Raw genomic sequence first — 27,585 nt, forward strand, 5'->3', positions numbered from 1 at the left:
TACAAGCAACAGGTTACGCTTAGGCTTACAAATGATCATACAATTGGAAAACATTTGAATGATGATAGAGAAAATTCCTTGAAATGGATTGTCTTTTAAAATTCATTCGTTACATGCTCATCTTTATTACTATTGTCATTGATTCTTTGAAACAAAACAGCAAAAGTGATGACCACTATCATTTAAAATTGAAATTAAATTTTTATTGTTATATTAGATGGGAAAGAATCACCAAATAAATTAATGAAAATGAAGTTATGATTAGATTTTTTTTATCACAAATTTTTTTTAGTCATCATCAAAGTGTTCATCATGAGGTAATAATGACGATGTCTGTTGAGATGATGAGCTAGAAACAGTCGTAGATGAAGAAGACTTATCAATTATTCCTTCATACCATGGATCGAATAATTTTTGCGTCAATGGGCGACAAAATTGTCGCAATCCATTTTTTGTCGGATCGCTTTGCAAATGAAACCAATTTTGTTTGATAGATTCGAAATCAATTTGATCACTATCACGATAACAAAGTTTACCATCGAGTGCTACAGTCGAGTTTTCAGTGGAGAGAATTTCATTGAAGCTTTCTGTAGTTGAAGCGAATAGTTCTAGTTCATCTGGTTTAGCTTCCGAACGAAGACATTGACAAAAATTTCCCCTATCCACTGTACATGGCAATTTAGACATACATTCCTGGCAATTTTCTTCCAGGTTGGAATTATTTAGGATTTTAGGGATTTTTAATTCTTTGTCATTCAAATATTCTAAGACTTCGTTCATGTATTCTTTTGTAATCGAGTCTAATTCCGTATTCAGGTAGGTTTTGTTATCAATAGTGTTTTCATACATGAAATCTTCGGTCAAGTCTGAATCAATATCATCGGAAGATTTTGGCCAAAAATCTTGAAAAAATATGTCTCCATTATTCATTAGAAATGCGATTGATAAGCGACCGGAGTTTTCTGTGGATGACTCTGGTAAAATTTCCATACCACGAATAAAACTTTGATATTCAGATATGAATGGATACAGTTTATTAATTGAATTTGGATTATCCAAATAAAACGGAACATGTAACATTTTCGGTTGAATATTATCGGAATTGAATGTTAAAAGGCATGTTTTGATATGATTCGAAGCCATCAACATTAATGTATCATTTGATTGATTTGATGGCAATTTAGTTGCCAACAATCGATTGACTAATTTATCCGAAATCATGTGCTTGATTTGAAATAGATTCTTTTTTGGATATCTAAGGTCGAAAAAATTGATGTTGAAATCTGATGTCGTGATAAATTGATGAGGGTCGACAGGGTTAACACGAAACGTATGAAACAACTCAAATGGTTTGAAAAATGGGAAATCTTTTGAGTTAATTATTGGTTTCGATTGTTTTTTTTCACCCGATATTTTGATTCGAGTATCGCCCAACCATATATTCTGATGTGTGCCATATAAATAGAGAAACGGGTTGAAATTTTTCATATATTCCAGATGAATGAAATGATTCCGTGGTTGATTAATTTCAACATTTATCATATTCTCTTCGAACATTGTTTGCTTTTCAATATCACTACGATAGATTATTGGATTATCGATGAAAGTGGTTAAAATTTCTTGATGAAAGTCTGAGCTTCGATCTAAGACGTTTAAAAGCGAATCAGATGACGGGAAAAAACGAGATGATTTGAATCGATTTGTAATAAGGCTTAATCTTTCTTCGATTTCATAAGCGGATCTGTAATTGAATAAAGCAAGTGATTGTCGAGAATGAGTTAAAAGCTCGATCTGGTCGCCATTCTCATAAAGCCGCAAATTTAAGATATTATCGTTCGTTACTTGTTCAGCCCAAATATTATCAATATCATAGACGAAGGGACTGACGGAAGAGGATCGTTCGACCGTAAATCGATGACCGTCATTGCTTTCATTGACAGTTTTTTTAAGTGTGAGTACATTAATTTTACCGTGTTTGGATGAGAACAAGGTATTTAATTTGGAACAAAACGCTAAACAATTATAAGCAGAAAGTTTTGAATAGCTATGATTATCCGAATCAATAAAAAATGGTAATGTCGGGCGGTCAATTCGATATGGAAGTTGTTTGTATTGTTTTAAATACATATCATCGTAAGTACCGATTCCACCAAATTCAATGCAGAGATTCGGATCGATTTGATTTTCAGTAAGATTAAGATTTTGACTGCTTAATGAATGCCAAACTGGTACAAGATATGGAAATCGACTGCACCAATCCATAATTAACTTTTTTGATTATCCGATTTACATAAATGATTTGGATGCATGTGTTGGATGCAATGCCATCTCATTTACGAACGGTATACTATCATATTCTCACATGTTTTCATTTTCATTATTGAATTAATAAATTGAAAAAATTCGACAATCTTTTATTCGGTCTCAAGTAATACGCTCCAACTAATTATGGAAAACAAAGATAACAAACCCATAAATCCATTGAAAGTACAGCCGATGATTTATATTTGTGCTGAATGTCATGCGGATAATGAAATTCGTCTCAAAGATCCGATTCGTTGTCGTGAATGTGGCTATCGAATCATGTACAAAAAGCGTACTAAAAGATGTAAGTGGATTTTGTTTTGAATTTTAAAATTTAATTGATTTAATTTAATTTTAATTTCAGTGATTGTATTCGATGCACGATGAAGTCATATGTCGCGTTCTATACCAACAATCAACTTTCAATTGATCATCATTTCAATCATCTATTCATATTTACAATGAAAACATTTGTTTTATTTCACACCCATTCAGTTTAATTAAAATAAATTACATTAAAAACTCTAGTATCGATATTTAGTAGAATAATCTTTTGGTGAAATCACCAGACCACGGCCTTTTCGTGCACCGCGATATATTGTTTCGACAATGTCAATCATTTCTTGCTTATCCTCTAGCGCCCAATTAATTTTATTATTATTACCAGTACCCAAATCGATCATGATGTGTTTGTTTCGAAAAAAGAACATGACTGTACATGGATCATATAATTCGTACATTTTATTAAAATCCGGCACTTCAGTTATGTCCACCAAATAGACGACGGCAAAATTTTTTACCTTTTCAGCTATACCATAAAGGATTTCGTCCATTTTCATACAGGTCGGATCCCAATCATGTCCAAAGCGAATGATGACAACTCGATCTTCCTCGGATAGAATTGCTTGGTCAACTTGCCATCCATTGTGTAAATGTTGTAACATATAAGACATTTTGAATAATGAATAATGTTCGTTTATCTAACACTGAAATGATTGAATCGAAATACAAAGATTAAATTAAACTTTGAATCGAGAAAAAATTACTTTTGATCCAGAATCAATTAATTCGTAATAAATGATATTCGAGTAAAAATGATCTTAAGTTATTAAAATTAATCAACGAATAAAATAAACATTGACTCAAGTCCATCTATCAACAACACTATCGATACAATCGATATTGTGAAACAGCAGATTTTCGAATTATTAAATCTTTTAATGGGCCGGATATACGATAATGTTTCGGCAAAGAACTTGTTATTATTTTCATGCCTATTTTTCTCGAAGATGTTCAACATTAGATCGATTAAAAAATCATTCAATCCTTGATCGACTAACTGAATCAAGCGAGGATGTTGCTTCTTTCATCCGTTTCAATCGAATTATTCAACCGATTAACATTGAACAGTTTCGTCAACATATTGCTGATTCAAAAGAAATGGAATTAAAAATTCAACTGATATGTTCTGAATATGAATACCTTTGCCATTTAAACTCTCGTACACCTTCGAATATTTCCATTGAACATATGAAAATCATGCTCAATATGAAATCTTCTGAACAACGTCAAATTTTCTTGATCAAATCTTATTTTCATGAAACACTAAAAATGCGTTCAAAAGCTAAAAAAATAATCAAGAAAAAACTAAAAGAACAGAATTCTACGTCCGAATCATCAATTTACCCATCAGGAATTTTCGATCCTTCACAAAATGACTTACAAATTCGTTATGGCTTATGGAAAAATTGTCTTTTTGGTCGTTTTTCTAAAAGTAACAGGTTGTTAATACAATCTGGAATCAATTCTAGACTATGGAATCCCACTCTTGCCTTTGATTGGTATCTACCTGAAAAAATTCTAATCGAAGACAATGACGATAAAAAATTTGTCACAGTTAGAGAACAAAACATCAAAAAGCTAGCTGATTCAATATTCAAAATTTGTAATAAAAATCTCAAATCCTTCCGATCATCCTTTAATATGGTACACTTGAATTTGACCGAAGATCTGCCGATACAAATTCTTCCTCATCTTCAGAAATCTTTCGAACATTCATTTTTAGATCGAACATTTTTCAATTATACACATGATTCATATCGAACATTTTTTGCTGATAAAATAGTTTTCTATGTTGATCCTAATGCATCAACAATTTTGACGAATGAAGATTTGAATATACAACAAGATTTGATTTTCGTATTCAATCCTTATTCGGAACTAATTGGATTCAAATTAAAATTTATTGAAAATATGTTTAAATACAAGCAAAATGAAATTAATGGTAATGACAGGATACGATTTCGGCGATTACCCTTGCACGATCTGGTCGTAGAATCAAAACAGCGACACTTGATTCTATCATTTTATATTGAATGTTTACGCCAAGTTCTTTTCAATCAGATAGATTGGATGGAATCTTTGTACAAAAATGTTCCAAAAAAATATTACAAATCGAAGAATTTCTCTTCAAAAGTTGAGACTAATTCTGATAAAATACATCCAGGCTAAGCTTGCCTTCATTTTCTACCAGATATATGACATCGGCTAATGTTTGTTCGATTTGGGTATCGAAAACGGCGTCACTCATTGGTCGATAGAATTGCCCGAATTCCGCATCACCATCCGGTGGACATTGAAAGTGAGGACCGAAATTGAAATTAACTGAAATATTTTTGAACAAACTAGCTGCTGGATAATAAAGGCCACTGTATATATTGTCGAATGCAACACCTATTTTTTGTCCATTTCTAAAGTAGACAATTTTGGCTCCTTTAAATGGTTTCAATTTAGCTACAGCTTCACGTATAGGTTCATCTTTTTCCTGAAAATATAAAAATGATTTAAATTTGAATAAAGGTTTATCTTTATATGTTTTAGGCAGCATGCTGATTGCGCTGGTCACATCTTTTGGTCGAGGTAGATGAATTAAACAGCCAATGACATCTCCTATATCGTATCCGCCGTCCATATAGTGTTTTCCAATACTTTCATGAAATTTTGTACCCTTCAGAGATCTACAAGAATAGCCAAACTTATCATAGCCGATAGGTGTAAACAACTGTGCCAATTCTTGTGCCCATCCTATCCGACAGGCACTATCTTCAGGCTTATCGATAATTCGTGTCTCATAATACCAAGTTCCATGTGATACACCATATGTTGCTCGTATGGAACTATAACCTTTTTCACCCGTCACAGTTTTACGATCTTCTGATATTTTTAAGTAATGAGCTCGATCATTCATTGATAGTAAAATATTTTCTGGCATCAACTTTCTACACAAAAAGCCTGGTATTTGCTTACCAGCAAATTCGTGTCTTTCATCAAATTCTTTACGTGATGGTGCATTATCGTCAGGTTCAGCTAATATGTAACGAAATCCTTCTTTGTTGAAAAGAAATTCGGAGGGGAATCCACTTGCTGGTAACTTTGGTATGGAAAGTTCAGATTTTTGTCGTTTATTTGTAAGTATCATTTCATTTCCAACTTCCAACTGACCGGTTCTTTTTTTCATACCGCGCAATGAACGGGAACTTATATTGGCGTTGGCATTTTGTCCACCATTAAGTTCCTTAAGGTTTTTCAGATTTTCATAGTTAGGAGCAATACGGCTAAGATCACGATCTCGAAGTGTGACATGCAAATTGTTCTGATCATCATTACATACAAATGTGTCGTTATCTTTTTGCATTGTTTTTGCCACTGATGAATGCCAAGTATTTTTTTGTGGCTTTGGTTTATTAGCCAGAATATTCCAATTAACATCGATGAAAGGAATAATTTCTTTGTCTTTGGAAAATGCTATCTTCTCTTCAGATGAATGGGCATGTATTAAATTTGCTATCGCTGTTTGACAAATCTGAGAAAAATCTAAAATAACGATGATCAATCGATTAAAATGAATACTCATAATCTTTACTGCCTACTTGTTGGAGTTCGTTTAAAAGATTCCATATTATTTGGCGAGCATTTTTGACAGAAAAATACGTAAGTAGTCAAAAACGGGATTAAACGATGAGTAAATCCAAGATTGACACAACATTCATGAAACCATTTCATACATTTGGCGCAAAGGAATTCTACTTTGCCTAGATCACGATCTCGACCACAATAGCAATTTTTTGGTGGCAAATAAAACATTTTATTGTTGTTATTGTTGATTGAATTCTCATCCATACCACATCTAAGCGATTATAATCAATAAAACATTGAAATCTTGTATTAAAATCTTTTTCAAACAAAAACTTACTTGTCATTTGATTCACTAGAAACTAGATTACTATCCTCATTTTGAAAACCAACATAATCAGATTTCATTGGATTTGATGCATCATTACTGCTTTGATCATTTATTGCATCCATTGTGGTCAACATGATCTAATAATGAATAATTTTCAAAAATTACTCTTTTCAAAGATTTATGGAACGATGATCATCATGAGGTTTCGCACAGCTGCTGTCATTTCGTGCGCCTTACATAATGTACATGCACGAATTTATCATTAAAATTTGAATTTACGCGCGATATATCCTGTTTCAGCAATATGAACTATTTTCAGTATAATTTTTCCAAGTCAATGATAACAGACAAAAATCAAATGTAATTCTTAAGATTTTCTTTTTTTATAGTACCGATGTTTTGTTTAATCATCAATGGAATGTAGATAATTCGTGATTTGTATGACAGCCAGTAATCATTGAAAGCATTGAGGACAAATGAAAAACTTGTCCAATATTTGACGCACCGCCCATCAGACACGTTTTTTTCAAAAATATGAACGATCTAGAATGCTGGAGCCGAATGTGATTTTTTTTAAAAAAATCATAGAATTGTTGATCAACATTTTTTTCTGATATATTTCAACTTGGATAAACGACCATCGGCTACTATGACGTCGACTCATCTTCCATATTTACTTATCTAACATTCCTATTTATCAATCAAAATGATATACATTTACTTTTAATAAAAAAGTTTTTCTCTCTCATATAAACAAAATAATCTTAAATCATTGAACATTGGCAAATTTTTTTTTATCAATGTTGTCGATCATTTAAAAATAACTAGTAAGTCGATTATCAATACGTAAGCAAATTAGTGTTCAAAAAAATGAATTTTTTTTTTTTGTTTAATCTTGATATTCACCTACCAATTCACTTCATTATTTGACATTTATTTGAATCAAACACTTATCCAATCAATCGCTCAATATTGATATGCGATTGCCATTTTTTTAAAATTAAATCATCGATAATAACATTTTTTTTAATAAGGGTAAAAATCAAAATCCGTTACTTGCAACCAACCGACGCAATTTTATCGAATTTATTAAAAAAAAATCAATCGTACCAACATCTATCATTTTAGAGATTAGCTTAACATGCACAAATACGTACATAGACTAAAGTTATAAGATTGATTAGAAAATTAGCATTAAACTTATTAGATCAAGTAATTATCATTTCATTTCCATTCTGATGGTTCAGAAACAATCATTATTTCTTTGAAACAGACCTCATCATAAATTTAAATAATCGAAAAAATTATTTGTAGCGTTATTCTTCATTTTCATCATGAAAATTTTTGCTGGTATTGAAGGGTATATGTGATATGATATATAAATTCTAAAATCTAAACAACTAATCATTCTAATCATAGTGGTGCTTCATTTTCAAAAGTGGCATTGTTGGATGAAAATGGTTGCATTCTATCACGATTAGATTCTGAACCAGGAACCAATATTATGGTAAGTAATATAATGACATTAGTTAATTTCAATCAAATTATTATTATTTTTTTTTTGAATCAATAGCTTATGACCAAACAAGAATGGGTAGATCGCGTCTATCAAATGGTACAGAAAGCAACGTACCAATTGCCTAAACAACCGGATGGACAAAACTATCAACTGGAAAGTATTGGACTATGTTTAAGTGGTTGTGAAAATGAAGAAGTAAATCAAGAACTATGTGAATTGCTTAAATCCAAACATCCTGAATTATGTCAACGGTATTTGATTGCATCAGATACGGTTGGTAGTATGATGACTTGTAGTCCGAACGGTGGAATAGTTCTTATTGCTGGTATGTGTTTTTATAATATCCTTTGATTTTTTTTTCATAATTTTTTGATTATAAATTAGGAACTGGATCAAATTGTTTACTCATTTATGGGGATGGCAGCCAATATCGTTGTGGTGGTTGGGGTCATATTATTGGAGATCATGGTTCTGCCTATTCAATAGCGATTCGTGCGATACGTTATCTTATTGAACACGAAGAAAATTACGCACCAATTGAATGTAATGTTAGTAATGTTCGTGAAGTTGTTTTTGATCATTTTAAAGTGAGTAAAAATAAATAGAATGATGTTAATATTTCGAAATAACATAAAAACAAAAATTTTCATTATCATCCATCAAACAAAGATTGACAATTATCTTGATTTGATAAAACCACTTTATCAGGAATTTGATAAATCCTATATTGCTCAGCTCTGTGCTCGTATTGCTAAACGTATGTATTATAAAAAAAATTATCTATCAAAAATCACAAGAAAATAACTGAAAATTATTATAACATTTATTTGTACTGACATTGATTTCTTGATCAAATCAAAAAAATCAGTTGCAACAGAAAAAAATGATCCATTGGCAATAGAATTATTCAATGAAGCTGGCAAGGCATTGGGTCAACATGTAAAAGCATTGATACCAAAAATTGTATGTTATACTTTTGATCGATAAAACACATCGCTGATAATTTTGCGTTTTTTTAGGAAGGAGATGAAATATCAGTGATTTGTGTTGGATCAGTATTTAAAAGCTGGCCACTGTTGGAGAAAAAATTTTTAAATGAAATTGGTCGTATTCGATTGAAGCTAAATCTTGTTTATTGTAATGCAACAAGTGCTATTGGCGCTGCTTATTATGCAGCCAAAGTAAAGGCTAAAACTAAACTACCCATCGATCATGAAAAAAATTATCAAATATTATGCGCTTATCGTGATGGCCAAAAAGTTTATTGAACAAAATATCATTCGCTTTTTTTCAATATATTTCAAAATTTTTTGCCAATTTTTTTAAAGAAATAACGAAATATTTACATCCATATACACTTAGAAAAATTATCCATTGTTCACAATTCATCATTACAGATTTTAACAAAAAACAAATTAAAATTAAGATTCATTAAAATGACAGAAACATTCAGACAAAGTTCAAACAAATGACTAGGTTATTAGACATTAATCACAACAACAAGAAAAAAACATTTCATTATAGCTGAAAGGTGATGAAATGTCAATCAATTCTCACTCGTAGTCATTTATTTTATCAATAAAACGTTGCAAACCAACAGCAGGTTTAATTGGTCTTCGTGGCCAAACGCGAAGTTTTTGAATTTTCATTGTTTTATTATGAAACTTTTCCATTCGTAATAATTGTGGATAAAGTTTTTCTTCAATCCATTCTTTTTTTTACAATAAAAGATAAAAGAAATTTTCGATAAAAATTGTTAAATTGAAAATTGAATACCAGCAAATTTTGATAACCTACCATATACAGTTGATTCATCATAAATTTCGCCTAAAGCTCTGATTGCCACTTTGACTAAAGATTTTAGTTCCTCCATGACACTGTCATAATCTTGTAGACCTAAATATTCATAGAAAATTAAGGTCAAAATAAAAAATTAAGTTGAATTTTTTCAAAATAAAATGTCAAGTACCTTCTCTGATTCGCCACGGATTTGTTATATTGTGTCTATATAAGCAACAAAAAAAAATCAAAGATGATAAAATCTGAGTAATAAAAAAAATAGCCAACTGACCTGAAATTATAATCCGTAAGCCATGCTTTATGCTTAGTTACATCATAAAGATAATCATCAACACGTTTATTAATAATTTCAAATTCTTGCATAAGTCGAAATACTTTTGATCCGGGAAAATCACAATCTGTGAGATGAGAAAAAGTTGGTTCCTGTGTGAATAATCGTATGCCCATCGTATTATAGGCATTAGCAATGTGATCAGGACAATTCATAAGATGATGAAATTTTTCCAACAATCTTGATTCATATTTTCCATTAGTGGCAGTCAAAAGATCGAGGATCAAAGATGGAAGACCAGACTATTGAAAAAAGATCGAAGTGAATCAAGACGAACGATTTAAAAACAAACAAAATCTTACAGGCAAAAGTTCACAAAGTGTAGCCAAATGATCATAACGTTGCCAACCGGTAATAACAAGACCACGAATTTCCTTAAAATTACGTGCTTGTTCATCTAATGCTTGCAGCCAGGCGATATTATTATCCAAATGCATTTTTATATTAGGAAGAGTCAATGTTTCGCCAAAAGCTCCTACAAGAAATATTATTTGCTTAGAAAACGTTGAACAACATAGAAAAACTTGCCTTTAAAGGCACTAGCTCCCCAAATTTTTTGAAAAGATTCGGCATAAAACATCCAATTTTGAGTAGGAATAAAACGATAAATGTCATCAACATAAGTCCAAATCATTAGTTCAACTCCAATCTCTGCCAGATCATAGGATTTGACAAAATCGGGTGAAAACTGTCGCAACATATCATCCCAAATGATGGATGTCACATTATATTTTTCTTTTACATAAGTTGCGATTCTCTTGACTATCGAAAAAATCTTTAAAATTAAAAATCTGCTATATACAAGAATCGATCTTACCATGATTAAGAAATAATTCATCACGATCCTTGTGTTTACATAGATCACAAATACCAATTTGATATACTTCATCACAGCCAATATGTAGCCATTTTGAATCAGGATGTGCGATCATTATTTGATCGATCATGGCCGTTAATAACTCATAAGTTTCATTTCGACTTGGGCAAACAGCTTGCGGAAATTCGTCCATTTCTCTCAAATGGCGATAATTTTCAAGCTTAAGAAAAAATTCTAAATGTCCCAAGGTTTGAACTAATGGGATAATTTCGAGGCTATTTTCTTTTGCTGAACGTTTTATATCTTCAATTTCCGATGAAGAATAAGCATTATCAGCCACCGCATGATGTAAAAATTTACCATCATATGGAAATGTATCCTCATATTCCAAAAGGATTCCATTAGCACCGGCTCGTCTCAAAAACGGAAATAATTTTTGTAAATATTCCACTTTTGGAGGTGCACCTTTCAGATCTAAATGTACGAAACGATTTTTCGGTATATAAGATTTTCGTGTATTATCATCACCAGGTGGATGTATATATACTGCGGATTGTCTGTGTAAATTGTCATTGTCAATTGTCATATGTCTATTTGACATGAAGTTTTTATCATAATGAATGAATTGTGAATTCTCTTTATCGCCACTGAGAATATTGCTAATAACTTTATTGGAATCGGTCAAAAACTGACCTTGCTGCTGTTGTTGATTAGAATGAAACTTGTGACTCGGTGAGAATAGAGATGAAAATGCATTTAATCGTGAATTCTGAATAATTAGCAATTAAAAACAAAAATTATTCACTACAAACTATAATTATAATAACAAGACTTACTGTAAGACTGATTGTAATAATCAAAAATATCAATAGGATTGATATGAGCAAAAATTTACGACGCCAAATGCGATTTAAAAGACAAAAAGATCGCGAATGATTATGTGAGTGAGGGTCTGCAAATTTTTTCAGACCCATGTTTGGATGGAGTATTGTTTTTTCGAATCAAACTAAAAGAAATGTTACAAATGATGCATTGAATGAAAAATTGAGCAAAAATGATGTTTAAGTAAATATTCATAAACTATAACAGTAAACAAACGAGGCATTGAAACCTATGATAAATGCAGTCACTAATGTTGATTGTTCCACGTGCATAAACCAATTTTTTCTTTAAAAGTATAAATATGGCCAGTTAGAACAAAGTAAAAATTCATTGCATGTAAATGTTTAATAAGAGTAGTTTATCAATAAATACAACAAAATTGAGGAAAAATTCACGGCAACAAGATTATTGAACCATAGTTTTGAATAATTGTGAAATTTAAAATTTAGAATTGTTTGAAGATTTAATTTATTTATTTATATATTTGATTTATCAAATTCAACTAATAACGTGAGCATTTATGATAAATATCTCAATCCTTATTTTTGGAATGATTATTGATTTAATAATAATTTGAGCCAAGCATTTTTTGAAACATCGATACTATCGATTCTTGATGGCTATATGAGTTTGATTATGTTCTTGGATTTGTTCCATTTTCAGACATTTGAAAAACTCAATAAAATTTACCATGAATTATCAACATCAAGGACCTCAATATCATCCTCCTCCTAATCAATCTAACCAGATTGACATGGATGCTGAAATGAGCAGGTAATTGTTATTCATTTGTTACTGATTTTAAAATCTAAGTTATTTTTCAGATTTGAAAAAGAAGTACTTTCGGTTTCAGCCAATGCTAGCTCATCATCATCAACAACATCATCTAATTTTCCTGTTCATTTTATTCCGCATCAAATTCAACGACAACTACCTTTGCAACGTACACAACAAGCAACTTTCGTACCAGCCGGTCAATATGCTGGTTCCTCAATGAATTCGACAACCATTCAATCCTCGAATCAAGGAAATGCTATGGGCCAATCGGCCGTTAATTATACTGTCACACCAATGCAAGTTCCATCCAATGTTCAACAAATATCGACAACACCTACTGGCCAACTCATATTGACAAAAACAAAATCGAAAAGTGAAAAGAAAGGTAGTAAGAAGAAAAAAAATCTGCGAATTGCTGGCGGACAGGTTTGGGAAGATCCAACTCTAGAGGAATGGGATCCCAATGATTTCCGTTTGTTTTGCGGTGATCTGGGTAATGATGTTTCAGATGATGTACTTACGCGAGCTTTCAATAGATATCCATCATTCATCAAAGCTAAAGTTGTCCGTGATAAACGAACAAATAAAAGTCGTGGTTTTGGATTTGTCAGCTTTAAAAATCCAGTTGATTTTGCTCGTGCCATAAAAGAAATGAATGGTAAATTTCGAATAATATTAAATCTACTGATTTTTAAATGTTTTATTTATTTATACAGGTCGTTATGTTGGATCACGTCCCATCAAACTTCGTAAATCAAATTGGCAAGATCGTAATGTCGAAGTGGTGAAGAGAAAAATGAAACAAAAACAAAAACTTGGCTTGGTTTAACAAATTTTACAAAATAAAATCTTCAGACATTATTTATTGCTTTAAAATTTGTAAAGACCAGATATATCATATATCACGAGCAAAGCTTCATTTAGGAATTTTTTTCATAAATTTCAAGGCGGCAGAATTAATACAATAACGTGTTCTTTCGGGATAAGGACCATCATCGAATACATGACCTAGATGAGCATTACAGGATGAACATGTAACTTCGGTTCGAATCATATCTGTTGAATCAACCAATGAAATGGAATTTTTTAAATTTTTGGTCAAATAAAGGCAATAAATACTTACTATGCGATAAATCTTCTGTAAGAGCAACATTAACCTGTTGTATTGGTCGTTTGAATCCAGGCCAACCACATTCAGTAGGAAATTTAGAATCCGAAGCAAATAATTCTTGTTCACAAACAATGCATAAGTATTCACCTCGATCTCGATGTTCATTGTATTCACCTGTAAATGGTCTTGGTATTCAAATTATTTATCTAGTGGTTCATATTGACCAAATAAGTTCATTTCAAAAAATTAACATCATACCTTTCAGTCGCTTTCAACTGTGTCACAGCATATTGAATAGGTGTCAGACGATTCTTCAATTCATTTTGGTCAACCGGAATTTTAGATTTACGATTCGAATCTGTAGGCGACGTTGACGATTGTTCTGATTGACACGAATTCTGATTCATATTGCCCATGGCGATAATGTTGTTTGTTCACTTGTTGTTCTTGTGATCATGACGACGTGGTTAATAAAATAATGACACAATTTTGCCTAAATTTGGAATTACTAAATAGAAAAACTTCATACACCAGCTGGCTAGCCATTTTTAGTTTTCTTTTTCACAAATAGATGGCACAGTTGTTTCAGGCCTAATAATTCTCCATTTTTCTGTGATGATGAAATCAAAATTTAAAATCCAATTAACATTTGTAATTCTATAAAAATTTCGAATTTAAAGCTGCTTGTTTAAATCTAAATTAGAATACTCTAATTTTTCGGTAAAATGTTATCATGCAAAAAACATTCGAATGTATCCGATAGTAAATCATTCCCAATCGTTGACAATCGAGATAAAGCTAATATAAATAACGTGCAACCTCAAACTGATTCCTCTTCTGTTGATAATGAATGTTGCTTAACCGAATTATTGATCACATCATTAACACTTCGATGTTATTATTGTCGTGATGGTTTTCTTTACACTGTTGCCTCGACTAATAAATATGTTTGCTTCTCATGTGGCATAATGATACCTGATTTATCGTGTGTGGTCAAATCGATCATAGATAAAGAACAAGATTTTGAATCTTGGAATGAAAAATTTCGAAATAATGATCAAAAATATCTCTATCTGGAAATGATGGAACAAATTTTCAACCAACTCACCAATCTATTATCGGCTTATGATGTTCGTTTGTTAGTGTATGCTACGAAAATCGCTCGAGCTTTTCATTCGATTAATGAAATTAGAAAATCTATTTACTATTGTCGATATGCATTGCGTATCTTATCATTTTATTGTTTGGAGTTTGTTCTCTGTAATGAACGTGAGAAATTTAACAAAATTTGGAACGAATTGCAATCACTACATGAACATTTGATAGTTTTTGAAGAAAGTGAAAATTATCATCTTTACCTTGAGGATTTTCAACGCTTCAAAATGAAATTGGATGAGAAAGGTTCGATTACAGGTGAACCAATTATCAATGTATCGCTTACAGGTGATGCTGATGATTTTAAAAAATAGCATCAAACATGATGACAATATAACATTTTTTTTATTGCAAATAAAACTCAAATTTCATTGAAACGGAAATAGATTCCCGTTATTTTGTAACAATTACACCCTTTTTTGTGAAATAAATAAAATTTAAATTTTGTGAATTCAATTTTAATTCAATCTGATTTAATCTTCAATAAAAACAGTACAAAAAACTATTTTTCTTGAATAAACTATCAATCGATCACAATCAGTCATTCTTTGATCAAAAATACGATTATAACAATTTCATGTTTGTAGTGTCAAAACTTTGCTGGCAAAAGATTTTCAATGAAACATGGTAATGTTTTAATCCGGAAAAAATCATATCATTTTTCTTTTATGATCGATTCGAAGTAATATTCGTTAATGTAGATTAATATCTGAAAGCGTATGCTAATGTACGAAAAAAAAAGATTTTTATCTTTGAAATACATTTTATCCAAAGTTGTGTTCGTTTTCGTTGTTTTAAGAAATACAAAACGATAGCAGATTATATCTAGATTTCGATTTTTTTTTCATTATTAATCCGGGAAATGTTGGCTTTTCCTTTAGATTTACAAAAAAAAGAATCGTTTTCGTTTCACTTTGAAATATCATAAACAACAAGTCCTATACATTTTAATGTACTGAATTTCTAATCATGATGGCATAACACCACTTTATGTTCATGTATGTTTCTGTACGGGAATTTAGTGATAATAACTATGAAGATATAGCAATAGGAAGAGGAAGATAATGTTTAATTTTCGAATTTTGATGTTTAAATACTGATCATCATCATCATCATCATAATGATGATCATGATGAATGACAATCTTTCTAGCCATTTAAAATTAAGGATTGCCAAGTTGTTTGTTAATCATTCATTTCATTTTCCTACTTTTGTTTTGTTGACTTTCTTTGTCTTATTATTTTCATTTTTTTAAAGTTGTTTTTTATGAAGATTTAAATTTCAAATTTTCCACTCATTTCTTGGTAATCAGCATTTTTTTCGCTCGTTTCATAGATTACCAGCTGTGTGTGATGAATACAGATTTCGGCTCTTTTGTATCATTATCATGATCTTATCCTGGTACATGATTGTAAACGAGACTTTGATTTTTAAATAAAATGTTGAAAAAACGTTTTGGAACCATTTACATTCTTTGGATGTTTATTTTTTTAATTTATGCATTTGAAATTATCTTTTTCCTTGTTGTTCATTCATTTTTCATATTTATGTAAACTTGGTGGTTTGGCTTGATTGACTCTGATTGACAATGATTTTTTATCCGTAACTGTTTTGACTAAATTGATTGATCGATTTCAAACAGATTAGAGATTACCGTGTTTTTATGATTTTAGAATTCATCAACTATTTTATTAAAGATTTTATCTCATAATCTTTAATTAAAACTGGTAGCAATTTGTCTGTTTGTTTTTTTCCCAAGAATTTAATGTGTGATGATAGTCACCTTTTTTTCACAGCCGACGTTCTAATTTTGATAATTTAATGTTTTCATGAAAATTTATCCAATATTTTTCAATAAAATATTTTTCGAAAACTATTTTTGGTATTTGCGTAACTATTTTTGGTTTTTAGATCATAAAATAGATAACACTTTATGTGTTTACATTTATTTATTTCTGATTAGAATATTGAGATATTTTCGGATTGATTTTTATTTATGTAAATAATAACAAGTTCATTATCTATATCTGTTATGAATAGCATCAAAATTCAAAATTAGCATCCATACTCATTTTTTGACCTTTTTTTCTGAATCTGACAAGATTTTGTTTTCGAACACACAAATTTTCCAGGAATTTTAAAATCATACCGCCAAAACATTTCCAATTTCATTTTCACATACACTAATGATATATGATCGCTTGTGTTGCGTGCCATTCATGTCATTGATTCATCATGGTTTATCATGTTTCAACTTTTTGTTTTTAAAATACAAAATTATATAAACACACCTTATGATAATGTGTGTTACAATGTGCAGTTATTTTTGGCATTTGTATATTCGAAAAAAATTGTCTACTCAATCGAATGGCTGGGAATTGTTGATTAGATTTTTGTCAATTCCTTGCGTGATGATTTAAGTAAAAAAAATACAACCTATGAAGTCATCAGTATTCACTAAGGTGAAAGTGGACCCGATGTTGTTGATATATGCATATGCACACACGACTAGTTTTTTTTTGTAAAGTTGTTAGTTTGTTTATTCTATTCAAAATTCTTTTGTAAGATGTGATTATCCTTAAATTGGTGATGTCTTATCGATTTTAATGATGAGAAAAGAATGAATCAACACTTAATCGATCAATCGATCAAAAAACAAATAAAATTTCAATGATAATCACACAAAATGACAGGTGAAAACAAAATGAATTGAATGGTTGAATGAATTTTATCATCAACTTTCAAATCAACAGGTTGTTGACATTTGTTGCTGTTGAATCTAAAGAGAATATATAGTAGTGATTGTGTTGAATTGGATGTTTTTTAAAGAGTGTTTTTTCCATTATTTGTTTTTTCATTTTTCATTATCTGCTTGACCATATTTAATTGCGTCTGTCGTGCGTGTTTGGAGATTGAAGACCATAGGTCACCCGATTAAATTTTTTCATTATTCAGAATTTTTTTCTTTCTTTTTTCATATGAAAAAAATTCGGGTTAAGAGATTGTTGTTGATTAAGATGATAAGATCATCATCGTTTATTATTATCATCATCACCATCAAACTTAGTCTATGTATGAAAAGAAATTTTAAAAAACTAAACAAATAAAACGAGAAACAAACAATCGATTCAAACATATAAACAGAATAGTTGATTTGAATAAATTCAAGATTGAAAATATAAAGAAAAATGAATGAAAATTACGCACGATCAACAAACAAACAAAAAATGATTCGAATCTTTTGTTCACGAGCCTGTGAAGAAAAAAAAATTTTCATTTTTTTTATCCTCGAACTAAAGATTTTTATTATTTCTCTTTTTTTCTTCAATTGATCATTCTGATGATGATTATATATTATGATATAATAATGATTTCAGCTTTAGCTTTAGTCTCATCATCAAAAATGTTACACAATTAAATCAAACATGATTATATTTAGAAGAATGATGTTTACATCAGTGATGTATGATGCATGCACGCGTTTATATGTTTTCATTCACACTTTATAGAAACGTTGAACAAGATTGAGATCTATCAGTTAACATGGTTTGTTGTTTTTTTTCCATTACAAAATGATCTTTACTTTGTATCATCATCATATAATATTTTCTACATTACTTATTTTTACAATGTTACCTGTGCCTGCATAAAAATATTGTTGGGCCATTTTTTTCGACATGACGAATTTTAAATCGTGATTTTGGATTGGATTGTTGTTCGTGTTAATTTTTAAAATGATTGAATTTTTCCCTTTTCATCATGATTATGATTTTAACCGTTTTTTTTGGCCATAATCGATGCTTCTTGACCCAAAACAATTTCGACTTAATTTTTTTCAAATAAAAAAATCCTGTAAACCTGATTTAAAACCGAAAATTTTTTTTCTTTTTCTTTATGTTAAAGTGTAAAAAACCGAAGTTATTAATAAAAATGTCACGAATATGCTGAAAAAATTATTTTTTCATGTCACGAAAATCATTTGCTTATGATTATCGATTTGATCATCATATTTGTCCGTGATCTTGGTTTGTTTTTTGTCAAATTTCTCTCTTTTATTTGATTGATGACCAATTCTTACTATAATATAAAGCAAACAATAGTTGATAGATTATCATAATTATACAACATCTATTATTATGATGAATGAATGAATTGGAAAAACCTTTTTTCAATATAAATCTTTTCGATATGGTTGTCTAGTTCTTTTTTTTGCCATAAATATTTGGCTAAACAACGGTGATGAAAATCAATCCATTGTCATTATTTTCGTTGTCAAAAAAATGATAATATGTTGAAATGATAATGACAATGGATTGATAGATAGATAGAGATAAATACGGTACCCACTTTAAATTATTCAACAAAACAATAACAATGAAATGAATGAATAAAATAGGAAAGAATTGTTTCGATCTGATGATCATCATTATCATTCACCTCTAAGCTATTTTTTTAAGATGATCATGGTAGGTAGAGATATTTTTGAATGATAAAATACTATGATGATAATAATGATTGTTGATAAGTAAAATTTTTTTTTTTTTGGTGAAAATACCTGGTGTGGTCGTCACGCTATTGAACCGTTAAAAATATGAATTTTCATTTTCTCACTTATTCTACTAACTAGGACAAGGCACACACCCGAATCATCATAATAATAATGATGATCACTATCATATTTGTTTGTCTTTTATTTTGTTCAATATATATCCTGTTGCATTCTAAAATACTTTGTATTTTTTTCAATAAATATGAATTTTTCACATTTGTTTTGATCCTAAAAATAATATTATTGAAATTTTCAAAAAAAAACATTATTCAAAAACATTGATATTCAATGACTTTGAATCATATTTACATAAGCCCATCTAATAGAATTGGATTAGTCATTGCTTCAATGGAAAAAATTACTATTTTTGCCATTTTTGCATAATTTTCATAGGATAGTCAAATTGTTTTTAGTGAGAAAAAAATGACCAAAAAAAATGAATAATTTCATTTTTTCCCTTTATTTCTCCCATTTAAAATTTGTCGTTCGCTATCAATTGATGGAGAACGACCATCATTCTCTCATTCATTTATGATAGTCATGGCATCGTAAATGAGAAAAAATGGCTGTCAATATCAAATGGACATGAAAAACTAAACCAAAAAAAATCACCAAATAGTCAACCTAATAACAACCTGTTATATTATATGTCAGACGCGGCTGTTATCAACGATCCAGTTCCAACAGCTGAAAAAAAAGAGGAAGAAATAACCCGACAAGTATTCAGTTTTTAGATTCAAGTGACAAAAAAAAGAGAAAAAGAAATTTGAGAGAAAATAAATGCTATTTTTCTCTTCGGTAAAAAGAGAATCATATATTTTTCTCAATGTATAGAAAGGAATGTATATGTGGATACGATGATGATGAATGTGTGGATGGCAAGGCAAACAAGTCAAAATTCACAATCCATCGTCTATAGTTCATTCGATCATTTTTCTTTTGTTTATATTCATGTTTTGTGTATGTTTCGTGTTGTATGTTCACATTCTCGTTATATTTGTTTGATTTTGATGAAACAACAAAATCAAACAACAAATCACCGATGATCACAAATGATAAATATGAAAACCATTTTGAAACTAGTGGAGGTCAATTCGTCACAATCACAACAACAACAAAAAAAATTCAATAATTGTTTGAACATTTCAATGAATGTTTGATCATTCGAATGGAGCAATGTTTTCTGTTTACTAATTTTTAAAATTTTAGATTTTTTCCTTCTGTTGTTGTTGGTCTACTAACCGGATATCGATAATTTGTGATTGAATTGTCGAAATAATTTATGTTGGTCTTATGTGATTCAAATTGTAATTAAAAAGGTAAATTTTTTCTTTCTTCGTTTTTCTCTTGAGCAAACATTTGTTTAATTTTTTTGTTCAATTCAATTCATACATTTTCATTTGAATTTACGCACATTATAATTTGTCAAATTAAAAAAACCAAACCTACGCCAAAATTTACAGCTTAACAAAATAACGGTTTTGCCCATTCATTCAATCAAACTTTATCATTTCCATTTTCGATTTTTGTTTTTGTTTTTCGTTTCATCACAAGGACCCCAATCAATGATTTTTTTAAAATATTTTACTGTGCTACGTTGTGTCTGTTTGTGTAAGTTTGTGCCTACGGGTGAGAATTTGTGTGTTTTTGTTGTTGTTCCCATTCGGTCCAAACCAATCGGTGATTAGTTTGTCGGCCTCAATTATCATCGATAGATATATATCGATGTCAACCATTTGTTTGATTGTGTTAAATTGGTTGATTGTTTGCCGTAATAGGCAGATTTTTTTCTCTCTCTCTTTCTATGATTGATTGTCATTGTTGTTGATGTAATATGAACTATTTCTGGGAGCTTCTGTTTTCATCATCATTTCACCTTTTGATTATAATTAGTGAATTGATCGTGAAATTTGCATGATTGAATGGAACAAATTGTCCATCGAAAAAAAATGATGATGATTTTCTTGTGAGACATTTCGAACAAATAATGAAATGCATTTTTGATTTCAAATCTTAATCATAGATCTTTTTTGGATTGTTTGATTGACCTTTCATCATTGAATTTTTCTTTTCATCAGAAATTTTATTATATGATGAAATAATTTTCATATGCATTGGTATTCTATTCACTAGCTTTTCAACAATCTTCACAATATTTATTTCCCGTTGCAGAAAAACAAGCTATTTTATCAATGATCATCGATAGATAATGATAATGATGATCCAGCAGCCGATTTTTTTTATCACAAACATTTCAATAATGTACCAACAAAATATAAATTCAATGAGAAACAAATTTTGACAGCCAATAGTGTGATAGTCACCTTGATGTGAATTCAATTTACAGAAAAAAAAATTTCAAGGAAGATTTGTTGAAAAAATTGCAACTTTCAAATTAACAACAAAAAAAAGGTAAATGAAGAGGAAAGAAAAGACAATTATTTTAGAAAAAATCTTTTGCAAACAAATTGCATTTTTTTCGCGAATGATGGTGATGATGATGATTTGAAAAATTCCCAAGAACAAACTTTAATATATAAAAAAATATTCGGGCACCAATTGGTTTTTCCATTTTTATTTTTTTTTCTTAATTTGATTTTGTATGTTTTTTTTTGAATTTCACAAAATAATCAAATAATTTTGTCTCTTTTTTTCTTTGATTTATCTAATAGAATAAACTGACAACAACCGATCAATATATAAAATAATTGATGATAAAATTTGATTGAAATTCATTATTGTTATTTGCCATTTCATCCTTCATCAAAATGGTTTTTCTACCATGTTTTTTATTGAACGAAATCAAAATTATCAAATGAATTTTATCTTAATGATTTGATAAATGATTTATTCAATCATCTAACCGGATCAATCATCATTCATAATTGTGCAACATATTTCTCTTTTGATAAATAATTCGGGTCAATTTTTTTACTCATTCTTCAAGGTAATGATTTGCTTCTGTGAAAGTATTCGTGCCTCAAAAAAAGTAAACAAGCACAGCATACATCTAGCAATGAAAAAAAATTTCAGTAATTTTCTCTTGTTCATTCATCTCATTCGTTCAGATAATCTTGCCGTCGATCCATCCGTGCAATTGGTTGACTAAATGTTTCCAAATGACGACATCATCATCATCAACAACAACAACAACAACGAAAAACAAAAAGTTACATAACCACTAGCCAAAAATATATTGTTTATAATAATAATAATAATAATCTCAATCACGATGTCTCAATTATATGAATCAAATATGTAAACTGTTGAAAATAAATTATCAAAATTATCGATCCGATCCCATTCAAATTGCTCCATAGCAACAGGAAATAAAGTATCGAAAAAAAAACGAAATCCAATGATAATGAAAACATTACCAATTCGATTTGAAAAAATGTTCTTTTTTTTGCTATAACTATTCTCATATATAGCCAATGATTTCCTTCTATCTAATCATTACTGCCATTGACTAATTTTTTTTGTGAAAAATTAACAATTGATTCAATTTAAAAAAAAATATGCTAACAATAAGAGAGCACCACCATATGTTCGAATATACTCATCACGAGTGAAATAAAATTACAAACATCCACCGTCAATCGACATATTTTTGCTTTGCTTTGTCCTCGACATTTTATTTTTCTGACAAAATCATACGGAAGTCCAATCATATATCGCAGAACATTAACAACAACAACAAAATGACATCAATTTGTTTCGATGTGCATAGATCACAATTACAAACACAATAGTTTTTTTCACATTCATATCAATCGATATCATCATTATCATCTTCTTCTTCATCTTCATCTTATATTATCAACCAATCACAATGACCACCATTATATTTTGAATAGGCCAAATAACTAGAGCCATTTTCTACAAAAATTACTATTTTATGGATAATTTCTTACAATTTTTCGTACGAATTGAAAATTGTTTGTAACTTATTATCTGGACAATTGATGTACAGTTTATATCTGAATTATTATTATTATTGTCGTTATTGTGTTATTACTATTGTGCATTCCTGTCATCATCATCATTATTATCAACTTCCTTTGCATATAACAATCAATCGAATGAAAATCGACAAATTCAAATGAAAACAATTGTCACCATAGGCTTCAAATCACAAAAAAAAGTTCAACTGATTTTTCAAAACTGTTTAAAATAATTTTTAAATTGAAATAAACATCCGAATAGCAAATGTACTTGTTGATTGTCAAATTGAATAATAACTTTGGCGACAACAACCCAGTGAAAATATGTTTTTCGAATAAATCAACAACCAAAATATTTATTTTTCAATTATTATCGAAAATGCATAAAACAATAATAATATTAATTAAAAAAACACTACAATGACAACAGAATTGTCAAAAATTGAAAAAAGAATTCTGCTTGTTGTTTTCGAAAGTGATTAAACATTTGTTGTTGTTGTTTTTTTTCATCGGTTTTCATAATTTTATTGTTGTTGTTGATTGAATCATCATCATAACCATTAATTAACTTCGTCTTTTTTCCTGATTGATAAATAGAGAGTTCTGTTTTTGCGTGTTTGTGTGAACTTAATGACACAAGTGTCCAATTTCCAGGTACATTTTGTCATTATAACCAATTGTTCACACAAATATATAAAATTTTCATTCAAATTCAATAGTGAAAATAAGAGAAATAAACATCGGTAACAACAATTAAATATAATTGACAATAGTTATACCTATGTGCACCGAACCACACAAAAAAAAACATCCTCATCATATAGCATCACTGTTATTGAGACGCATCAAAATTTTATCCATTTTTTTCTCTATATTCATCATTTTTTTTCCTATATGACATATTATATATGCCAATCATCATAATATGACTATTGGCCATCCAACAACTTGTTGTTGTTTTCATATGTAATGCTTGGCTGGTTTCTTCAACCATCGATAATTGTCATCTTCTTGTTCATTTAATTCAAAGTTAATATTTTTGAATTTTTTTTTGTTCAAACTATTCATTATGTGAAGTGATTTTTAGTTATTTGTGATGTTGATGTTCGTGTGTGTTAAATGTACATTGAATATTCTTTGAAAAAATTTTATCAATAATTCAAGACCATATTTCTAAGAATTCTTCAATTTAAATTCATTGTTGTATGAATCTTTGTTTACTTCTTGTTGTTTCTATTTTTTTTCTATTCGTCATTTGATAACACAAGATTGTTTTTTAAATAACTGATTTCATATTTAAACATCGTTTCCATAAGTTATTATTTACATTGTCATTTTATTTCTTACAAAATTTACATTGAACTAAAAATCAAAATCAATTTCGTCAACATTTTCATTTGTAATCGTGTACATCGTCTGTTTATATGAGAATTAATAATTTTTTTCAACTGTGATTCATCAAGGAAAAACAATGGCCACAATGGATCTGGAAGATTTTATTCTGGCCAAAAGTAATTTTCCTTTCCATATTACATTGAATAGTTTGAAGTTTTGGAAAAAACATTCATCATCCATAACGATTAACGAAGGTGAATATTGTCAAAAAGTTACTTATTTAGGCAATATGTTGACAGCATGGGCTAAAGGTGATCCATCTGTAAATCGTGCTTTAGATACATTGTGGAACAATCATAATAGTCGAAAAAATCATCAAAATCATATTGATATACAAATGAGATTAACCATTTGTAATTCTGGATTAAAAGCTGAAACAAAACAATATGGTCTTACCGAATATTGGGCAAATAGAATAACATACTGTTGTTGGAGACAAAAATATCCAAAAATTTTTTGCTGGGTATATCGCCATGTTGGTCGTCGTGGTAAACCTGAATTACGTTGTCATGCTGTATTATGTCACAAAGAAGATATTGCAAAACGTATGGCCAAATTATTGGAAGAACGGCTTGCCATGGCGTTACGAGAATTTCTAAGAGAAAAATTAATACGACAACGTGCACGAATGTCGTTGATGGAAATGCCCATAAGAAAACAATTACTAGTCAAAGGTATGGCTAATTTTAGGCCACCGATTGAACGATCACGTTCAGCACCTCGTTTAGTATCGATCGTAGAAGATGCACAACAAGAAGAGGATGAAGAACGTGAATTATTAAAATTATTTGCAAAAGAAGAAGAAGAGGACTATGAAGATTTTGCGGAAATGTCCAGCATATCAATCGATGATGAAGATGATAATGGTAGTGGTAACAGTGGCAATATACGGCTACGAAAATGTAGCAAACATCATAGCGATGATGAATGTGATTGTAATTGTGATGATGATGAAAATGATTCAGCCATCGATAGTGAAAGTTTTAAATCGGATGAAATCATTTATAGTACGAATGGATAGTTTCCTCTCAAAAACCAATACCAATTCCAGATTTTTATTGATATCCGGAATAATAATAATAACCTGATCTGATATTATTTGTAAAGCTTGTGATCAATTCTTACCAATTTGATTTTCTATTTTGTATCAAAAATTTTTATTTCGATCAAATAATAAAACTAAAATTTCGAAATTTCGCCATGTTTTTTATTCAAATAATATGTTCTCATTATTCTAATTTCAAATTGAATAAACAATTTTTTTACCTTTAAATCATTGATATTTGATTATTTTGATTTTATTTAGTCTAATTGAAGTGATTTACATAATTCATGAAATTCATGATTTGTCATCGTATAGAAATAAAATGTATATTCCATTTTTGATTAAACTATTTTATGATGAAACATTGTATGATATTCAAAAATGGTGACATTTTTAGGTGTATCCACAACAGGTGAAAATGAAACGAGGAAAAAAATTCTTAAAATAAAAGTATTTTTAGGCGTGGAAAAATTTGTCGACCTACGACTAAAATAACGTAATTATTTTTTCTTATTCTAGGTGATTCAAGTTATTTTTAGTGTGTTTCATCAAACTAAAATCACACCAAACAAAACAAAACAGCAAAGAAGAAATGAACATGTAGGAGTCTCATCAACATCAACATCATTATCATCATCATCATCAAAAATGAATTTCCTATTCATTGGCATAATAATGTCAGCGACGATATCACGATTTTCACATACCAAAATGATTTTTGTTTTTGTTTTTTTTGCATTTGTGTAAAAACATTTCACTTCTTTTCAATATTCAATATCCGCTATGGTTTTTGATCGATCAATTGATTGAATCGGAAAAGTGTTTTTACCATTTGAATCAATCAAATCCAAATTTCACTGTATACTCATTTCGAAACAATGGAAATTATATTTTATAGAAATAAAAAATTCAAATCGCATTCATTCATTCATCGTATTACAACGATTGGGTCATCCGATTGTCGATTGACCGACTGTTTATGATTTTTGTCTTTGATTTTAAAATTTTCAATTTTGAATAGTCCAACTGTTCTTAGTAGCCAATGGACAACATTAAAATTTTCAAAACATCACTCATTCTCATTTACTTTAGAAATGATGTTGAAAACAAAACAAAACAAAAAAATGTTCACATCAATTTTTGTTTTTCACTGTTGCACAGTTCCAAGTCCATCACTTTGAATCTTCCTTTCTTTTCTTACGATTTGTCTAATTCCCATTATTGAACTTTTTTTCTCTTACGTTTTTGCAACTTTTACATTTTGATCGATTTAACCCGAAAAGGTTAAAGTAATTTTTTTCCACATAATATCTACATAATAACGGATATAATTTCTTTTACTATATTTTTTGACAATTAATGATGGAAACAAACACACAAGTAAATGATTTGAATGAAATTTTTTTTCTTGATTTTGTTATCATTTTGAAATGAATTATGCAAATTATCTAAACACTTAATCTTTCAATCTTAATCTTTTCACTATGTGTTTGTGTAGATCAACAAAGATTTTCATTCATTCATTTTCATTCATTTACTACAATCCATCAACATTTTCATGATGATGATGATGATAATTTATCTGAAGTAACATGGCTCTAGTTGATGTTTTTTTTGTTTCATTAAAAAAAATATTAAATTATTATGATTATAACGATTATGAATGATGGTTCTATTTTCATTCATTCATTCATTTTTAACATGACAAAAATA

At 29.5% G+C, this 27,585-nt stretch overlaps 10 protein-coding genes across 11 annotated transcripts; 5 read left to right on the forward strand and 5 right to left on the reverse strand.

Annotated features, from left to right (window-relative positions):
- Positions 1-181: 181 nt before the first annotated feature.
- On the reverse strand, positions 182-2,262 carry LOC113793197 (uncharacterized). The gene has a single exon (XM_027343187.2). It carries the CDS (start codon positions 2,260-2,262, stop codon positions 289-291), a length of 1,974 nt encoding a protein of 657 aa, XP_027198988.1. The 3' UTR covers positions 182-288.
- Positions 2,263-2,448: 186 nt separating this feature from the next.
- Polr2K (DNA-directed RNA polymerases I, II, and III subunit Rpb12) lies at positions 2,449-2,831 on the forward strand. Its single transcript, XM_075821303.1, has 2 exons — positions 2,449-2,608; positions 2,669-2,831. Exons 1-2 carry the CDS (start codon positions 2,449-2,451, stop codon positions 2,689-2,691), a joined length of 183 nt encoding a protein of 60 aa, XP_075677418.1. The 3' UTR covers positions 2,692-2,831.
- Positions 2,760-3,257, reverse strand: Dim1 (thioredoxin-like protein Dim1). The gene has a single exon (XM_027343198.2). The coding sequence runs from the start codon at positions 3,255-3,257 to the stop codon at positions 2,829-2,831; it is 429 nt and encodes a 142-aa protein (XP_027198999.1). The 3' UTR covers positions 2,760-2,828.
- A 181-nt stretch (positions 3,258-3,438) lies between these two features.
- On the forward strand, positions 3,439-5,034 carry LOC113793204 (uncharacterized). Its single transcript, XM_027343195.2, has one exon. The coding sequence runs from the start codon at positions 3,544-3,546 to the stop codon at positions 4,813-4,815; it is 1,272 nt and encodes a 423-aa protein (XP_027198996.2). The 5' UTR covers positions 3,439-3,543; the 3' UTR covers positions 4,816-5,034.
- ash2 (Set1/Ash2 histone methyltransferase complex subunit ash2) lies at positions 4,529-6,823 on the reverse strand. Its single transcript, XM_027343190.2, has 3 exons — positions 6,557-6,823; positions 6,234-6,490; positions 4,529-6,177 (listed from the first exon to the last, which is right to left on the reverse strand). The coding sequence occupies exons 1-3, from the start codon at positions 6,679-6,681 to the stop codon at positions 4,787-4,789; spliced, it is 1,773 nt and encodes a 590-aa protein (XP_027198991.2). The 5' UTR covers positions 6,682-6,823; the 3' UTR covers positions 4,529-4,786.
- A 942-nt stretch (positions 6,824-7,765) lies between these two features.
- Positions 7,766-9,827, forward strand: Nagk (N-acetylglucosamine kinase). Its single transcript, XM_027343191.2, has 7 exons — positions 7,766-7,907; positions 7,967-8,054; positions 8,121-8,391; positions 8,451-8,653; positions 8,736-8,823; positions 8,935-9,029; positions 9,086-9,827. Exons 1-7 carry the CDS (start codon positions 7,882-7,884, stop codon positions 9,332-9,334), a joined length of 1,020 nt encoding a protein of 339 aa, XP_027198992.1. The 5' UTR covers positions 7,766-7,881; the 3' UTR covers positions 9,335-9,827.
- On the reverse strand, positions 9,307-12,336 carry LOC113793198 (hexosaminidase D). Its single transcript, XM_027343189.2, has 8 exons — positions 11,851-12,336; positions 11,015-11,783; positions 10,726-10,959; positions 10,500-10,672; positions 10,138-10,439; positions 10,036-10,070; positions 9,864-9,962; positions 9,307-9,777 (listed from the first exon to the last, which is right to left on the reverse strand). Exons 1-8 carry the CDS (start codon positions 11,986-11,988, stop codon positions 9,620-9,622), a joined length of 1,908 nt encoding a protein of 635 aa, XP_027198990.1. The 5' UTR covers positions 11,989-12,336; the 3' UTR covers positions 9,307-9,619.
- A 133-nt stretch (positions 12,337-12,469) lies between these two features.
- Positions 12,470-13,534, forward strand: LOC113793202 (RNA-binding protein 42). Its single transcript, XM_027343193.2, has 3 exons — positions 12,470-12,670; positions 12,721-13,331; positions 13,390-13,534. The coding sequence occupies exons 1-3, from the start codon at positions 12,588-12,590 to the stop codon at positions 13,500-13,502; spliced, it is 807 nt and encodes a 268-aa protein (XP_027198994.2). The 5' UTR covers positions 12,470-12,587; the 3' UTR covers positions 13,503-13,534.
- Positions 13,494-14,314, reverse strand: LOC113793206 (peptide methionine sulfoxide reductase MsrB-like). Its single transcript, XM_027343196.2, has 3 exons — positions 14,043-14,314; positions 13,797-13,969; positions 13,494-13,729 (listed from the first exon to the last, which is right to left on the reverse strand). Exons 1-3 carry the CDS (start codon positions 14,198-14,200, stop codon positions 13,590-13,592), a joined length of 471 nt encoding a protein of 156 aa, XP_027198997.2. The 5' UTR covers positions 14,201-14,314; the 3' UTR covers positions 13,494-13,589.
- A 6,079-nt stretch (positions 14,315-20,393) lies between these two features.
- Positions 20,394-26,100, forward strand: LOC113793201 (protein FAM43A-like). Of its 2 annotated transcripts, none has more exons than XM_075825247.1 (3): positions 20,394-20,807; positions 22,161-22,477; positions 22,557-26,100. In XM_075825247.1, the coding sequence occupies exon 3, from the start codon at positions 24,904-24,906 to the stop codon at positions 25,846-25,848; it is 945 nt and encodes a 314-aa protein (XP_075681362.1). In that variant the 5' UTR covers positions 20,394-20,807; positions 22,161-22,477; positions 22,557-24,903; the 3' UTR covers positions 25,849-26,100. The 2 variants fall into 2 exon arrangements, with proteins under 2 accessions (XP_075681362.1, XP_075681361.1); XM_075825246.1 differs by having other exon boundaries at positions 22,161-22,435.
- Positions 26,101-27,585: the final 1,485 nt, after the last annotated feature.

Source organism: Dermatophagoides pteronyssinus, unplaced genomic scaffold (genome assembly GCF_027571235.1).
Source record: "Dermatophagoides pteronyssinus isolate colony J.1.1.1.1 unplaced genomic scaffold, Derpt_VIB-CSIC_2022.12 sq0001, whole genome shotgun sequence".
NCBI lineage: Eukaryota > Metazoa > Arthropoda > Arachnida > Sarcoptiformes > Pyroglyphidae > Dermatophagoides > Dermatophagoides pteronyssinus.

Excerpts from the sequence above, each read along its gene's own strand:
- LOC113793197 (XM_027343187.2), bottom strand. The coding sequence starts at position 2,262 with ATGGATTGGTGCAGTCGATTTCCATATCTTGTACCAGTTTGGCATTCA.
- Polr2K (XM_075821303.1), top strand. The coding sequence starts at position 2,449 with ATGGAAAACAAAGATAACAAACCCATAAATCCATTGAAAGTACAGCCG. Across the intron at positions 2,609-2,668 it reads CAAAAAGCGTACTAAAAGAT|TGATTGTATTCGATGCACGA; the intron begins GTAAGTGGATTT and ends TTTTAATTTCAG.
- Dim1 (XM_027343198.2), bottom strand. The coding sequence starts at position 3,257 with ATGTCTTATATGTTACAACATTTACACAATGGATGGCAAGTTGACCAA.
- LOC113793204 (XM_027343195.2), top strand. The coding sequence starts at position 3,544 with ATGTTTCGGCAAAGAACTTGTTATTATTTTCATGCCTATTTTTCTCGA.
- ash2 (XM_027343190.2), bottom strand. The coding sequence starts at position 6,681 with ATGTTGACCACAATGGATGCAATAAATGATCAAAGCAGTAATGATGCA. Across the intron at positions 6,491-6,556 it reads TCTAGTGAATCAAATGACAA|ATGTGGTATGGATGAGAATT; the intron begins GTAAGTTTTTGT and ends ATAATCGCTTAG. Across the intron at positions 6,178-6,233 it reads TTTTAAACGAACTCCAACAA|ATTTTTCTCAGATTTGTCAA; the intron begins GTAGGCAGTAAA and ends TCGTTATTTTAG.
- Nagk (XM_027343191.2), top strand. The coding sequence starts at position 7,882 with ATGAAAATTTTTGCTGGTATTGAAGG. Across the intron at positions 7,908-7,966 it reads ATTTTTGCTGGTATTGAAGG|TGGTGCTTCATTTTCAAAAG; the intron begins GTATATGTGATA and ends TTCTAATCATAG. Across the intron at positions 8,824-8,934 it reads CTGTGCTCGTATTGCTAAAC|TTGCAACAGAAAAAAATGAT; the intron begins GTATGTATTATA and ends CAAAAAAATCAG.
- LOC113793198 (XM_027343189.2), bottom strand. The coding sequence starts at position 11,988 with ATGGGTCTGAAAAAATTTGCAGACCCTCACTCACATAATCATTCGCGA. Across the intron at positions 10,440-10,499 it reads CACTTTGTGAACTTTTGCCT|TCTGGTCTTCCATCTTTGAT; the intron begins GTAAGATTTTGT and ends TTTTTTCAATAG. Across the intron at positions 9,778-9,863 it reads TGATGAATCAACTGTATATG|AATGGATTGAAGAAAAACTT; the intron begins GTAGGTTATCAA and ends TGTAAAAAAAAG.
- LOC113793202 (XM_027343193.2), top strand. The coding sequence starts at position 12,588 with ATGAATTATCAACATCAAGGACCTCAATATCATCCTCCTCCTAATCAA. Across the intron at positions 12,671-12,720 it reads ATGGATGCTGAAATGAGCAG|ATTTGAAAAAGAAGTACTTT; the intron begins GTAATTGTTATT and ends GTTATTTTTCAG. Across the intron at positions 13,332-13,389 it reads TGCCATAAAAGAAATGAATG|GTCGTTATGTTGGATCACGT; the intron begins GTAAATTTCGAA and ends TTATTTATACAG.
- LOC113793206 (XM_027343196.2), bottom strand. The coding sequence starts at position 14,200 with ATGGGCAATATGAATCAGAATTCGTGTCAATCAGAACAATCGTCAACG. Across the intron at positions 13,970-14,042 it reads CAGTTGAAAGCGACTGAAAG|ACCATTTACAGGTGAATACA; the intron begins GTATGATGTTAA and ends TTGAATACCAAG. Across the intron at positions 13,730-13,796 it reads TACAGAAGATTTATCGCATA|ATATGATTCGAACCGAAGTT; the intron begins GTAAGTATTTAT and ends TTGATTCAACAG.
- LOC113793201 (XM_075825247.1), top strand. The coding sequence starts at position 24,904 with ATGGCCACAATGGATCTGGAAGATTTTATTCTGGCCAAAAGTAATTTT.